The 16,643-nt window shown below is 48.4% G+C and overlaps 1 protein-coding gene across 1 annotated transcript in view; it reads left to right on the plus strand.

Moving 5' to 3' along the window:
* The window catches only part of LOC144763910 (L-gulonolactone oxidase-like), an 802,559-nt gene that overhangs the window by 160,786 nt on the left and 625,130 nt on the right, over positions 1-16,643 (plus strand). The window contains exon 4 of the mRNA XM_078649945.1: positions 622-716. Coding sequence (XP_078506071.1) covers positions 622-716 — 95 coding nt within the window. The remainder of the gene's footprint in view (positions 1-621; positions 717-16,643) is intronic.

Below are 16,643 nucleotides of genomic sequence, written 5' to 3' on the forward strand. Positions count from 1 at the left end.
TTGCAAAAATAATGCAACAAACGGTATATCCTAAACAAGGGTGAACTTAATAAGTGCTTATATAGTCTAGGTCTGTTTTTGTACTAGTTGAAAAATATTACTGCCAAAATGTCTCCCTGCTAAAATCCCAAACTTAGCCAAATACATTTTCGGGAACAGGTTGATTTCCTATTTTAATTCCAATCTTAGCAGATGTGGAGGTAAGTGCTGATAGTGGATTTAATAGGTATTAGAATTCTTTTAGTAAGATACGTTTGCATGGTAGATTATTTGGCAATGGATCATTGAGTCTATTTATTCACTCTCTTTTCACCAGCCCATGTTTTAATGACATTGATATGTTTCTTTATGTTATGTGTATTTGTTAAGTGCAGTATCACCCACCATGGTATCTTGGCGCTGATATTGTTCAGATGTAAGTGACTTTGACCAAAAGAACCCCAGTTTTGTCTGCAACATGTGTGCAATGTGTCTGTAAAAGAAAGGCTGCTTAGCATGTGTCAAATCGGGAACAAACTAGCTGCAGGCTGCGAGTCCGCGCGCCTTTCTTGCAGCGGTGATGATGTGATGGCTCCTGTGATGTTATTGACGTCCTTAATCCGCCATATTGATTCCTCGTAGGTGGATAAAAAGGCGAAGCAGGTGACGGTGGAAGCCGGCCTTTTACTTTCTGATCTGAACGAAGAGCTGACAAAGCATGGCCTAGCCCTCTCCAAGTGAGTACCGCCCCCCTCTGATCCACCCGGGAATGGTTCCTTCCCAGTCAGGTCGAAGTTGCATCTCTTGACTGCTAAGAAAGTTTCTGATGAGTGACACGTGTACAATGTGATGCATTCTAAATATCGCTTCTGCTTCGTATATAAGTACCGTTCAATGCAGTGGCCAAACACAAGTCTACCCAAGGGAATCTCTTGTGGAGACGCAGAACAATCAATAAGCTAAGGTGGTGCCCTGTCTTAAGTTGCTTAGAAAGTAAAATACGGCACCTGCAAAATTCACGAATTTCACGTTAGTTAATTTCATACTATTTCACAAATTTTCCAGGCGTGGAATCTCACGAGACTGCGAGGATAAATAGGGCACGTCAAAAGTGCATTTAAAAAACAAAAGCTGGTAGGCACGTTGTGACGTGTTTCATACGTGTTCGAAAATCAGAATGCAAACATGAGAATGGTTTTGCTCCTCTGCATCATTCATTGGAAGAATGTATAATGTTAATGTGAGGAAACTGTGTGTAAATCTTGCACTAAGTATTTTCCACACAATCCAGTGTCATGTTGGAATCATGCTTGAATTTGAAATGAAAAGTAAACCCTTTAATTTACTTTTCACTGAAAACCCCTGCTAGTGAATTTTACAAAAGTTCATGTGATTTCAAAGAAGTTATGCGGGGAAAAATTGCTATTTCACACATCCTTAAAATGATGCCGCATCTACTCCTCTCTTCAGAGATGAGTAAAGATCTTCAGTGTGCATCTCATTAAAGCTCAATAAAGAACTTCCCCAGCCCAGGATATGTGACCCAAAAGGCACCCTTCCCTTCTAATATATACAGTCTTCAAGTATTCTCCCTACTCTCCTTGTATAGCGCATTATTGCTTTCCAAGCAGGGCAAAAAATATTGCATAAATGCATATTATCAGAATGATGGAAGTATATGATTTATTAATATAATGGATGAGTTTGTAGCGTAATACTTCATGGTTTGAAAATGCCTGTTATACAGACTCTGGAAAGTTGTGTCCGCATTAAATATTTCTAGTAATTCCCAGAAGCCGCAGCGGTAGTGAACAAGAGGTATCCCGGCAATACAACCCACTTCCCATTAACTGTAAGAATTGTGTTCAGGACCTTTTCCCTCTAGTTGAAATCAAAGGTGAAAATAAGGTTTCCAGCGAGGGATCCCCAAAATCTCCTGACGCTCAAAATGTTGCAGAAATGGCTGCCAGTGAGGTCTCCACCATATCCTCATCTTCTCTCCAGATATGTCCTACATCCTGGAATTAGTCTGTTAAGAACCCTGAGTTTGACTTCTGGTTGGAACACTTGAGTGAGTCTCGACTGTAGAGTTGAAAGAAGAGAACCTGGACCAATCGCAACTCGTTGCTCAATTCGGAGGAATTCAACTGTTATGTTGTAAAACGAGCAAATAGAGCAGGTTGGCAGGAATATTGCAGTTCTGGAATTGAGATTACCCCCAGGTCCTTCCTGTTCTCGTCCCATTCATGATGTGGAGATAAATATCTCCCAACAGAACAAGCATTTGCAATGCAATAGGTCTCGCATTAGGAAAGTTTGAGCTATTGGTATTGTAAATGACAATTTTTTTATTTATGTGTTGGTTTTAAAAATAGCGAAATTAATAGCTTTGTCATTTACAATGCCAATAGTTTTAACTTTCACATATGTGACACCTATAGCATTTGTACTGCTATATGTGTTGTATTTAAGTGACTTAGATGTATTGATATTACAAATAACAATGGCTTTTCATTTTTTAAAATAATTAATACTTAAATAAAAGTTATTGTCATTTATAATGGTAATAGCTTAAACTTTTGTAAATAACTTTTGTGACGATTATGTTCTGTGTATTTTATTGTGATGAAAATCCAAGAACAGAAGTGAAATATTAACATCTTTTTGTGAAATTTGTAATAAAACTTGAAACATTGAGAGAACATATTTGAACCAGTTGTTGTTGAATGGTTGCACAGATTGATGCTGTGGTGGCGCTGAGTGATGTTGTGGTGGCGACGAGTGATGCTGTGGCGATTAGTGATGATGTGGTAGCGCATAGTGGTGTTGTGGTGCCTCTGAGTGATGCTGTGGTGGTGCTGAGTGATGCTGTGGCAATGCGATAGATAGATAGAGTAAGTGCGATAGATAGAGGGAGGGCGATAGATAGAGGGAGGGTGATAGATAGATAGCGTGAGGGCGATAGAGTGAGGGCGATAGATAGGTAGAGTGAGGGGGATAGATAGAGTGAGGGGGATAGATAGAGTGAGGGCGATAGATAGAGTGAGGGCCATAGATAGACTGAGGGCGATAGATAGATAGATAGATAGAGTGAGGGCGATAGATAGAGTGAGGGTGATAGATAGATAGAGAGAGGGCGATAGATAAATAGACAAATAGAGTGAGGGCGATCGATAGATAGAGTGATGGTGATAGATAGAGTGAGTGATGGCGATAGATAGAGTGAGTGATGGCGATAGATAGTGAGTGATGGCAATAGATAGTGAGTGATGGCAATAGATAGAGTGAGTGAGGGCGATATATAGATAGATAAATAGATAGATAGATAGATAGATAGATAGAGTGAGGGCGACAGAGGGAGGGCAATAGATAGAGTGAGGGCGATAGATAGATAGATAGAGTGAGTGCGATAGATAGATAGATAGAGTGAGTGCGATAGAGTGAGGGCGATAGATAGATAGAGTGAAGGCGATAGATAGATAGAGTGAAGGCGATAGACAGTGTGAGGGCGATAGACAGATAGAGTGAGGGCGATAGATAGAATGAGGGCGATAGATAAAGTGAGGGCGATAGATAGATAGAGTGAGGGCGATGGATAGATAGAGTGAGGGCAATAGATAGATAGATAGATAGAGTGAGGGCGACAGATAGATAGAGTGAGGGTGAGAGATAGATAGATAGAGAGAGGGCGACAGAATATTTCACACTCTTAGCAATTGTTTAGTTGTGTTTTTGTTTAGAAAAGCATTTGATCATGATAAAATTGTGCTTGGCTGAAGGAAGGTCTTTCTTTGGGATGGGTTCTGCTTAACATGTTGAAATCCAACTTTGCAATGTTGTGTCAAGCATTCGTTGGTCCTGTTAATATAATAGGCATATCGCTGCTCTAGAGGCCGCCTGGAATAATGGTGGAGAGGTGAATAAAAACAAGGTTATGTTTCTCTTTTTTAGAAATGATGCAACCACGTAATGGCATGACTTGCACTAGTAATTGAAACCCAATTACTGTTTCAGTAACCTGACTGCTTCTAAAAACTAGAAACCTGGATTTCTCGGCAGACATTCGGGGATCCACAAACCTGCCTGCATTGAGGAGTGCAACTGTGACGAACTGTGTGTGCGCACGAAGAAAATTACTTTTTTATTACATATTTTATTCTGTTTGTGCATTACACACACGCAAACACATACACATATATATTCTGAATACCAGCCGACTTAAAAACAATATTATAGTGACAGCGGTGTCTTAAAATTAGGTACAGGCATTTAACGATTTAAAAAAAATGTGAACAAATGTGCAATGCTCTCGCACACACGGACTAAGTGCACACTATCCGAATGATTTACATGTATATACTTTAGTTTGCATATAGTAAAAAAACTCACGCATTCACATGCGTGTGTTTGTGTGTGAATATGTGATTCGATATGTACCTGAATATATCCGATATATATTTTGCATATTGTACCTAAGTACATTATATCACACACATATATTCATATAGTCACATATATATCTATGCTTAATACAGAAATATATATATATATATATATATATATATATATATATGTATATATGTATACACATATACCCACATGTATTTACAATTAATATATACATATAGTATATTCACGAACACACATACATCTTTATTTATTTATTACGGACACGTGGTATAGCACAACTCATCCTGGTGGGGTCTCTCGGCGCTGCTCCTGAGCAGTATAGACATTCTAAAACAACCAAAGCTTGAACCTGATCTTGAGGGCAGTGAGAACCGGGCAGGAACGGCAATGAAGAGGGCGTTTATTTCCGTGATATGGGGCTGCATAATCTCTGCTTATTTAGATATGTATATATTAACATTTATATGTGGTTGTAGAGAGGCAGTTTAACATAGTTAAGCATTGGATATTATACACACACACACGTATGTTCAATATGTAATCATAGGCGTGCAGACACGTCTGTGCACATTTTTCTCGTGTCTGCAGTATGCACCCCCACCTCCCACCTTTCCTTGAATGTGTGAATAAACCTGAATTAAACCCTCTGGTGACGCGCGGAAGGTGCCGATAGCGTCCCTTCACCCGTGGCTGCTCCTCTTAATAACAGCTGAGAGAGTGTGTGTGTGATGTCTTATCCTGGTTGTGTCTTCACGAGCAACCCCCCGACGCCTGTCTGTAGCAGGCAGGCTTCTCGGTGGTGAATCGAAATTTGCCTAACTTAGTGAAGGTAAGTTTCAATTCTATTAATGACGCGGAGGCAAGGATTATGCTTTATCCTTTCTTCGCTTTTATTATCAAAAACTCACAGCAGCCCAAAAAAACATAAGGAATGCTTTTTAAATACCCAAACAAGGTAGAAAAGCATTAAACAGTAAGGACAGAAACGTTTTCCTGTGTCCAACAACTACGACTCCCATCATTCCATCTAAGCAGAGTCCAACAATAGTCCTTCAACTGTGTCCATAATATGTAGAAAGTCCCTCCAACTTGAGTCCTCTTCCTCTTTCTTCGCGCGAGTCACGCTCCCATCCTATTGATCCTGCTTCGGGCCGTCATTTCCTACCGGAAAAAGAACAGCGTAAGCGTTTGGAAAGAGAACTTTCCTGAAAGCATGTAAACTGCATCAACGTACATTGAACTGAACACCATCAGAGATATTAAGACTCAATTACTTACTGAAATACGGGTGGGAAGTTTTCCGAAGGAAAAATCGGGCGGGATAATCCTCGCCTCTGCGTCCTTAATAGAATTGAAACTTACCGTTACTAAGTTAGGCAAATTTCGATTCTATGTCAGGACCGGAAGCTTCGGATTATGCTAGTTCAAAGCTTACTTACCACCAAATGTGCAATATCCACCACTGGCTTAAAATAAAACCTCTTAAAGGTGGAATCTGAAGACCAATCAGCTGCACGCATTAAGTCTTCTAACCGCGCTCCTAGCGCGAATGCGTTGGACGCCATGGCTCCCCTAGCTGAGTGTGCTCCAAACAGGCTAGTGTCAATACCTGCCTCTTGCATGACCCATCTCACCCATCTAGCAATGGTGGATGAAGAGACAGCCTTGTGTGGCTTTCTTAAAGCAATGAGCAACTGACGCTCGCCCGGAGGGCGAAGTTCCAAGGTCATGTCTTCGTACGCCTTCAGGCATTGAACAACACACAGCGTGGGAGTGTCCACAAAAGCCGGGTAAGCAATGGTTCTAGACGCAGATTTTGTGCGACGACCTATAGTAAACGTGACCCCGTCTGAGGAGAAAACTCTCGCCGAGACATCTAATGCCCGGACATCTGATACCCTGCGGCAAGACACTAAACATAAGAGCATAGCGAGCTTAGCTGACAACTCTTTCAAGGAGAGATATTTGTTAGGTTGCCAAGACAAAAACAAATTCAAAACGACATTAACGTCCCAAAGGACTGAGTAACGAGGTTCTGGAGGTAACAAAAGACGTATACCCCAAAGAAGCCTACAGACAAAAGGGTGCTCACCCACCGGCGATCCTTCAACTGGGGAATGCGCAGCTGAAATCGCTGAACGCACCGCGATAATGGTGCGGTAGGCTAGTCCTTCCGAGGCCAGCGCGGCCAGAAAATTGAAGATGGGAACGACACCCGCGACCATGGGATCCAGGTCCCGTCGCAGACACCAACGCACCCACCTATTCCAGGCGGAACAGTAGCGTTTCGCGGTACTACTGGCCCAGGCCTTGGACATAAAGTCTTCAGCTGATCTCGAAAGGCCTGGGAGCGACCAGCGTCGCCTGAAAGGCGCCATGCCATGAGTTGAAGAGACCCCTGAATTATGAGGGGATGCGGCTCTTCGCCCGGATTGAGTAGAAGGTGATGAAATCGGGGGAGTAGTATTGGAAAATCCCAAGAAAGTTCCAGAAGAACCGGAAACCAGACTTGAGATCTCCAAACTGGCGTGATCACCGCCAGCTCTGCTCTCTGACGGCGCAGTTGGGCCGCCGTCCGTAACACCATCGAGAAAGGAGGGAACGCATACGCCTTCTCCTGACTTCAATCCTGCAAGAAAGCATCTGTGGCCTCCGCTAGAGGGCCCGGCCTCCAGCTGAAGAACCGATGGAGCTGATGATCCAAGCGGGATGCAAACAGGTCCACTGAAAACGGACCCCAGAGGTTGCTCAACCAGTGGAACACTCCGACGTCCAGCTTCCACTGGCTGGAATCCCACAAATGCCTCGAGTGCCAATCCGCTATCTGGTTGGCCCGGCCTGGTACGTACTCCGCTGTCACGGAAACATGCTGATTGAGGCAGTAATCCCAAAACTCTTTCGCCAAATCCGCCAGAGCTCGGGATCGTGGACCGCCCAGGTGGTTGACGTATCGAACCGCCGAGATATTGTCCATCCGAAGAAGAACGCATGAGTGTACTGAATCCCTGGTCCAGCAGCGCACTGCGAAAGACCCTGCCAGTAACTCCAAACAGTTGATGTGTAAAGCTTGCTCCTTTGAGGACCAGGCGCCGCCTGTGGAAAACTCTCCGCAGCGGGCGCCCCAACCTGACCTGCTGGTGTCGGATTAGATCACCAGATCCGGGACGGACGCAAAGATTGCTCGTCCGTTCCAGGCCTCCATGTGAGTGAGCCACCAAGACATCTCGTCCTTCACCTCTGCGGACAGGGGAACTAGCTGATCGTAAGTCATACCTCTTCTGAGGTGATGCGCTTTGAGACGCTGGAGAGCCTGGTAATGGAGGGGCGCCGGGATGATTGCCTGGATGGAGGAGGAGAGAAGTCCCACCACCCTGGCAATCTGGCGGAGGGAAGTATGTGACTTGGCCACCGTCTGATGTAAAATGTGTCTGATCCTGGCCATCTTCTGGGATGGAAGGCTCAAGGAGGCTTGCAGTGAATCTACTACGAAACCCAGAAAAATCACTTTATGAGAGGGAGACAGGACCGACTTGTCTTTGTTGATAACAAAACCTAGGCCCTGAAGTAGCGAAACTGTCTGCTGAAGCTGAAGGCCCAGCTGCATCGGGCACTGGGCCATCAAGAGAATGTCATCCAGGTATACAATCATCCGTATACCCTGGCTCCGAAGGAATTCCACTGCCGGATGGAGCAGCTTGGGAAGCACCAATGGGGAGAGGAAAGACCGAACGGAAGGACCGTAAACTCGAAGACCTGATCCTTCCAGATGAATTGGAGGAAACGACGGTGAGGAGCATGGATGGGCACCACCATGTACGCATCTTTGAGGTCTAGGCGCACCATCCAATCGTTCGTGAGGAGAACGTCCCGAAGGAGATGGATTCCCTCCATCTTGAAGTGGCGGTAGACCAACCATCCATTGAATTCCTTGAGGTTGATCACCGGTCGTCTGCCACCGTCCGCTTTTTCCACTAGAAAAATGTTGCTGAGGAAACCTGCGGGATGCCGAACAGATCGACAGATGGCCCCTTTGCGAAGCAGCCCTGTGACCACTCCGTCGATCAGTTGTGCATCTACCTCTGAGAAAACGATAGGCCGCGGGGGCCTGGATTGGTAGGGGCGATCGTAAAACTCTATGTGAAAGCCGCGGATCGTTTGCAATACCCAAGCGTCCGCTGTGATCGCTGCCCAAGCCCCGGCAAAAGCCGCTAAACGGCCTCCAATGCGTACCTGCTGTGCAGGAATAACACTTACCGCCGGAATTGGTGTTGCCGGAATAATTCCTGAAGCCTCCTCGGCCCCTGAAGCGCTGACCCCTGGTGGGGTAGAAGTTATTATAGTTGGCTGAGGTGTTGTACTGTCCTCGCCCGGAGCCTTGACCCTTGTTAAAGTTCTGACAGCCTCGGCCGGTCGCGAGGCCCCTACCGCGACCGGCCCCACGAGAAAAACACTGTTGGAAGACCCTCTTGATGCTGGACTGGGCCTTGTTCAGGGAGGTACATGTGGATACAAACTTGCCTAATTCTTTGATGAAAGGGTCTCCAAAGAGTCCCCCTTGGGCTACCGCTCCTGCCTCCGAGGAGGCCAAATCTCCCAACTTTGGGTCCAGTTTAATTAAAAGGGAGCGTCGTCGTTCGGTCGAGAGGGCGCAGTTGGCGTTGCCCAAGAAGATGACTACCCTCTGCACCCAATTCGACAGGACGTCTGGCGATATTGTGGCCCCTGTCACTTTCGCCTCTTTCGCCATATCGAGAATTTTAGTGATGGGCCCTATTGCGTCCAGCAGTTTATCCTGACAGGAGCGCCAAGAGCGATCTATGCCCTTGCGGGGATCCTTTACAAATTTCGCAAGGAACGTGGCCATCTTAGGATCTAGCTCCGATGTCATAGCCACCTTTCCCTCTAGTGTAGGCCGAGGACATTCCCCCCGCAGGCAACTCCTTGCCTCCTTCTCGAGGGGCTTGCAAAGACGCCCCGCCACAAACTTAGCCACCTTGTCCCCGGGAGTCCAAGCCGCGGACCGCAGGTGAATGATCTCATCCGGGTCCAGCATACCTGAACCATCCTGCGGCAAGGCGGTGGCTGAGGTGGACGGTCTCCAAGAACACACTGAGTCCTCGTCGTTGTCAGTATCCACCGGCGTCACCACCCCAGGCGACAAGGGAGCCATGGCCAAAGGCCCCTAGGGTTCTGGGTCCGACGGCGGTGCCGGGGTGGAAGTGGTCGCCTTGGCCAGAAACGCATCACGTAGGCGTTCAAAGGCGTCCCTGCCCACACCCTGCGCCCCCGCAGAAACCCCCTCCCTGCAGGGCTTTTTCTGGGCGGGAGGCTCCTCCCCCACAGGGGCTGGTAAAGTCCCCGGCGAAACTGCGTGACCCTGCGCCATTTTTGCGCATTCCTCTACAATACGGGCGGACAAGCGGTCCTCCATAGGGCCCACTATCTCCGTGACACACCGGTAGATTGAACTGTCTACCGCATTGTAGAATTCATCATCATTCAGGTATTGGTATTCTTCCTCCTCCTAGAACCCATCCTGCTCCAAGCCTGCTAGCACCAACCCTGTAGGGTCTGGCTAAGGGGAGCGTCAGAACTAAGCACCAGGAAAGGCTGGGGAAGGCAGTCTGGATTAGACCAATTTCAGTGAAGGCCAGAGACCCACAACAACTATACCCGGCCAGAGACCGGAATAGAAGGCAACACCCCCTTCACAGCGCGCAGACCCTCACTAGGACCGGGTCTTAGCCACCTCCCAGCGCGCTGCTGCAAGAGCCTGTCCCTGCTTCACCACAAGGCACCACTTCACTTATAGGCCCAACGCAGTAAAAACCGCAATGTGTTGAAAATGCGCCCGCAGGTGTTCAAAGCGGCAGAACCGCAATACGGACCCCACACGGGGCGTTATAAATGATTATGGGGCTTAGTACAGACCCAGGAGCTGGGCGTTCAAGATGAGGCGGCAGGGTCAAGGCTCCGACGTGACTTGCTCTTCAGCGTGGCCCCTCTATGTGAGGAAAACCGCACTGAGGAGCAACGTGTCGCCACAGCACCCCCTAGTGGCCGCACAGGCCACAACACAAGCAAAATCGTGTGAGGAAACGACGGAGGGACTCTGTGGGGGCAAAACAGCATTAAAATCAACAAATGACACCCCTCAGAGCCCTCCCCTAGCACAAGAACCTGCTAGGAATTAATTACAAATCGCAACAAACCCCACAAGAGATGAAGAAAAAAGGGGGGCACTTAACTGGCTGCGAAGCAGTGAAGAAAGAGGAAGAGGACTCAAGTTGGAGGGACTTTCTACATATTATGGACACAGTTAAGGACTATTGTTGGACTCTGCTTAGATGGCATGATGGGAGTCGTAGTTTGTTGGACACAGGAAAACGTTTCTGTCCTTACTGTTTAATGCTTTTCTAACTTGTTTGGGTATTTATAAAGCATTCCTTATGTTTTTTTGGGCTGCTGTGAGTTTTTGATAATAAAAGGGAAGAAAGGATAAAGCATAATCCGAAGCCTTCGGTCCTGACATAGAATCTGATTGTCACCTCTGTACTGTGTGTGTGTATGAGAGAGGAGGGCAGATTGTGAGAGGGGTTGTGTGTGTAACAGACAGATTATGTGCGTGTGTGAGAGAGATTGTGTACGTGTGTGTGTGCGAGAGAGAGACTTTGTGTGTGTGTCTTTATGTGAGATGGTATGTGTGTGCACAATAGAGAGAGAGACAGGTTGTATGTGTGTGTGCGAGAGACTGTGTGGAAGAGATTGCAAGTGTTTGCATCGGAAATATTGTGAGTGTGAGTGTGTGTGTGAGAGAACCTTTGTGTGTGTGCAAGTGAGAAATATTGTGTGTATGGGGTACGTGTCCACATTCAATTATTACAATTACCTAATATACGGTCACTCAAATATGTCGGTCGTTCTTCCGTCCAAGATGTATTGTGACATGCGAATTGTGGAGGCTTTTACAAATTAATCGCGCAGGGCCTTTAAGCAAACAAAGAAAGTCATTATCACAGCATGCAGCGCCCCACGCTGCTAACTAATAGCACCTCTCCCGGAAAGGACCTATAATTAACACAGTAGGTCTTCCAGAGAGGAGCACTCTAAATCAATGAACGGGTAAAAGCTGTTCATGTGAAGCACGTTCACAGACCAGAATCTGCTCGTGGGAAGCGCGTTCACACAGTTTGCTACCTGGTACTTTTTGTTTGCTTTCGATACTTGCACAAGTGCCATCATTGCCTATGTAATGTTTGTTCTTGTGTTTGAGCGTCCTCCATGTATTGCAGCATTATACCTCAACTTATACTTTGTACGCTTTTGTAACCTGCACACATGTCACTTTTTCCTCCTTTAATGCACCATTTGCTACCACTTGTACTTTGTTCACTCACGATTGTCACTTTTGCCTCATGTAATGTAACTTTTGAAATTTGTTCACTTCTATTGTTCTCTTATATCAATTCTGTTCCTTTTGTAAAGCGCTCTGACACCTTCGGGTAAAGTCCGCGCTATATTGAAACGCATAAAGAAAGAAATAGAAAAACAAGGCATGAGTACCTAGCTTGGGGCAGCTCGTTGGCAAGTATGTATTACAAAGTTGAAAAAGTGAATCACTTCTGGTCTGAAAGAGAGATATCTTTCAGTCTCTCTCAATGCGGCTGTCAGAGCTCTCGATCTCTCACAGGTACTGGCTGGAACGTCTCTTGGGCACGTCCTTGGTCCGGCTTTCACTTCACTTCACTTTACTCGCTTCCTGTTGCAGTGGGTTTCTCGGCTGCACCTGGTCTAGCAGCTCCAAAGGCTGACTAACACTGTGATAAGGGAGAAGTGAAAGAAGAAAACAAATGCACGCCGCCACACGCGCTCGCAGCGCTTGTCGGCTGGTGAGTGCACAGGTCCTGTAGCGAGGGAAGCTGACGCCGCGCACGCACTCCCAGCGCTTGTCGGCACGCTACCAGCTCCTGTGCCGCGCTCAACGCGAGGGAGGTTGGCCGGCGTCGCGCGCGCTAACAGCGCTTGTCGACGCGCGAGACCTAACAACGAGATCTTCAATGCTCCCTCAGATCAAAGAAAGTCATTATCACAGCATGCCGACAGGCGGCCTACGCTGCTAACTAATAGCACCTCTCCCTGAAAGGACCTATAATTAACACAGCAAGTCTTCCAGAGAGGAGCACTCTAATTCAATGAACGCGCAAAAGCTGTTCATGTGAAGCACGTTCACAGACCAGAATCTTCTCGTGGGAAGCGCGTTCACACAGTTTGCTACCTTGTACTTTTTGTTTGCTTTCGATACTTGCACAAGTGCCACCATTGCCTATGTAACATTTCTTCTTGTGTTTGAGCGTCCTCCATGTATTGCAGCATTATACCTCTACTTATACTTTGTACGCTTTGGTGACCTGCACACATGTCACTTTTTCCTCCTGTAATGCACCGTTTGCCACCACTTGTACTTTGTTCACTCACGATTGTCACTTTTGCCTCATGTAATGTAACTTTTGAAATTTGTTTACTTGTATTGTTCTCTTACATCAGTTCTGTTCCTTTTGTAAGGCGCTCTAACACCTTCGGATAAAGTCCGCGCTATATTAAAACGCATAAAGAAAAAAATCAAAGAAAAAAAACAAGAATACAATGGGCAGCTTGCTGCTTGAATGGGGAGGGGTGGGAGAGACGTGCACGCATTGTGGGCGTGCACATTGCCGTGGTCTGCGGCTCGTGCCCAGTGGCGGCACCTGCAGGCTTCACCGTGCTGAGGTCGGTGTGTGCTGTGCAGCTCCTGCAGCCCAGGGAGGAGGCCGCCGGGACAGGGTCACATGGCGTGCCGCGGTTTGCAGAGGACTCGGAGGTGGGAGCCGCAGAGGTACTGCTACTGTGGTCGGGGTGTTGTGGGGGATGCCGGGGTGTACTGTAGTGGTAGGGGAGGAGCGCTTTGCTGCGCGTTGATGGGCCGTCAACTGAGGCTGCCGTGTCGTAGAGAGGAATTTAAGAGGCTCTGCTGTTGGGATGCGGCGGTGGGGGGGGGGCTCATCCTCAGCGCGGGAGTGGTGGAGAGTGCCACCATTGCTTATGTAACGTTTGTTCTTGTATTTGAGTGTCCTCCATGTATTGCAGTATTACACCTCTCCTTGTAGTTTGTACGCTTTTGTAACCTGCACACATGTCAGTTTTCCCTCCTGTAATGCACCGTTAGCTTTCTCTTGTACTTTGTTCACTCACGATTGTGACTTTTGCCTCATGTAATGTAACTTTTTCTTTTGTAATTTGTTTACTTCTAATGTTCTCTTATATCAGTCCTGTTCCTTTTGTGAAGCGCTCGGACACCTTCTGGTAAAGTCGGCGCTATATAAAAATGCATAAATGAAGTCATAAATAAAATCAAATGGGGCGTGGTGGTGTGGGAAGGGACGGTGGTGGGTGCGGAGATGGGCAGTGGCGCTGTCGGGCACCGGAGGTAAATTTAGAGTGAAGCTTCTGCCACATGGCGCCTCCCGCGCACGCTTTGTGGCAAGCAAGTCTCACGTGCGAGTCCACAAATCAGAATCTGCCCGTGCCCTGGTCTGTCTCCCTTGAGAGGCATCTCAACAACAATAGGTCTCGAGAGCGAGATCTAAAAAAAGAACAGAGTGCTGGCACCCTAACCCCACCCCCTCCCACTGGGAGTATGTAAACCGTCTTTACCCAGCATTCAACCTGTTCTTTATTTCTGTCTGTCGACAGGAATGGGACGAGGGGCTGGTGCTGCTCCTACTGGGTGTAGTGGCGGTCTTCATTGGTCCCCGTCTGGCTGCCTGTCTGTTCTGGATGGGGTGTTTCTAGTGTACCTGCCGGGCTTGCCGGGGTGCTTGGGTGTTGCCGGCCGGGCCTTTGTGGTGTGCGCCGGCCGGCCTTTTGCGGCTGGTGTGCCGGTCTCCCGCTCAGTTCCTGGTTGCAGGGCGCGTCTTCCTGGAGGTGGGCCGGGTGGAAGATGCGACACAGACAATAGATGGCTATTTGTGGCTGTTCTGGTGGTGCCCCTGGAGTGCCTGGCAGCCGGGGTGGCTGCTTTCCTGCTGCCCAGGTGCAGAGGGGGGTGGTGCGCACCTGGGCTTGCTGGTAGGGACAATGTTTTGGCAGACAATGTATTCTGGGGTGTCTGATGGCCCCACGGGTGAGTCCCACAAATAGTTTTTCCTGTTTCTTTCCTTCCTTTTACTTTTCAGATGATGGGCTATGGAATTTAGATTTCATTTTACCCGTTGCCCAGGCACTCCTCCTTAATTGGACCTTCTTTGTACAGCCCGGAGCTGTTGCTCTGTGGCAGGGTCATATGGATGTTGGTGTCACATGACTCTCTATTGCCTGGATTTGGTACCCACTATGGTGACACGACTGTGAGTTGGTCTTCTTTGTTTGGCCCTTGTGTGGTTGGGGGTCTGGGTGCTGTGCTGAGGTTGCCCCTGGTATGCCGGCTTGCCAGTGTTCTGGCTTGATGATTACCCGGGCGCTTGGTGGTGCGCACCAGAGCTGGCTACTGGGGCTGTTGTTGAGGCTGGCTGTGGTGAGTTACGGCTGGCTGTTTTCTTCCCCCCTTTTTATCTGTGTGATGCCTCTGGCCCGGGCCTTTGGTTTATGGGGCTGTCCTGTGGTCTCTGGCTTCCTTTTCAGTGACTTCTATTTTTTGTTTGCGACGTTTCGACCCAATGGGTGGCTGGTCCAGCTGCGGTTGGGTTCAGGTCCTTGCAGTGGTGGGGTAGTCCTGCCATTTGTGGCCTCTGCCCGCAGTTCTGGCTAGGCCAGCATTGCCCGCGTGACTGCTCCTGTCCTCCCTGTGTGCCCCCATGGGGTGGGGTAATTCCTGGGCCAGCACCCTAGGGGTGAGTCAGTTGGTCGGCGTGCACCCCACCCTTTCCAGGCGGTGTGGTCACATGGTGTTTGTTCTTGCTGCTTTGGGTGTCTACCCACCTTGGTGCTGGTTTTTCCTGGTGCTTAACACTGTGGTTGGGTCTTGTGCCTCTGGCTTCTCTGATCCCTCCTCTTCATGGGCTGTTGTCCATCTGCCAGCAGCTCTGTTTCCTGGGTTTTATTGTGGTCGGATCTGTTGTGTCTGGGCCCAGTTTTCCTGCCATGGCCTGCTTCGGGCTCTTCCTGGGCTTTTGGTTGCCCTGTTGTGTCTGTGTGGGTCCGGTTTCTGGCCTGTCCCTCTTCCGGCCCCTGCTCATTAGGGGGTGTGGCTGTGTGCACTCCGGTCTCTGTAGTAGTGTTGCACGTGGCTTCCTGTCTGGTTCTGTGGCTTCTGCCTCTGTATATTTTTTGTGGCCTCACTGTTCTGTTTTTTGGACCCTTGTTGACATGTGCAGTTAGGTTGGCATTGCGTTCTCTGCCCTGGTCTCCTGGTTGGGTACTTGCTAATAGAGGGAGCACTCTGGCCTTTGTGGGCATACTGCCTTTGGGGACACCTTTTGGGTGGCTGCCTGTGGGATTTTCTGGCTTCCTTCCTCTTCCTGGTTCCTTGCCTGGGTGTGGGTCACCCTGGCCACCTGTGGGTCCAGTAGTTCTGTGCCTGGGTTGGCTGGGGTCAGTGACAATCACCCGCCATTTCCTTTTTGCCTGTGTTCTGCATCAGCCTTCCCCAGGTGTGGGCTGGGCCATGGGTCTTCGTGCCCAGGCAGGCTGCTCCGCTTTGGCCCTGGATTCCCTGCCACTTTTTGTGGGGTGTTGCCTCTGTGGCCTTGGCTGTGGCTGCTTTTGGTGGCTTTTCTCTCTGCCCTCAGGGATTGGCGTGTTTCTGGTTTGTGTCTGTTTGGCCCTGTGCCACTGTTTTCGGGTCTTTGTGGGTGCTGTGTTGCTGGCCTTCTGTTTCTACTGGTGTGTCTGTATTTCAGTCGGCTGGATTCATTGTTGCTTATGGATTTGCCAGTTGCTAGTTGGTTTGGGCTGTGGGCCGCCCTGCTTGTCTCTCCTGTCTTTGTGTTCCTTGCCTGGCAGTGGTTTCCTGCTGTGCTTTTGGCCGGGGTCTCTGGGGCTTGTGGTTTCTGCTTCTCTGGTGTCTCTGGAGCTGTCATGGGGCTTTGTGTAGACCCTTCCCCGGCTGGTGCTGGGTCTCCCATGAGGTGGTCCTGATTGGGCTGGTTGTCCCATTGTCCTGTGGCCCTGTCTAGGCTGTTGAGTCCGGGGCTCCTCTCCGGTGGTTGGTGGGCTTGTCTTTCCCCAGTGCTGTTTTGTCCAGCTTTGGTCGGTCCCCGGAATTGTGCCTGTGGTGGAGA

Source organism: Lissotriton helveticus, chromosome 6 (genome assembly GCF_964261635.1).
Source record: "Lissotriton helveticus chromosome 6, aLisHel1.1, whole genome shotgun sequence".
Lineage (NCBI taxonomy): Eukaryota > Metazoa > Chordata > Amphibia > Caudata > Salamandridae > Lissotriton > Lissotriton helveticus.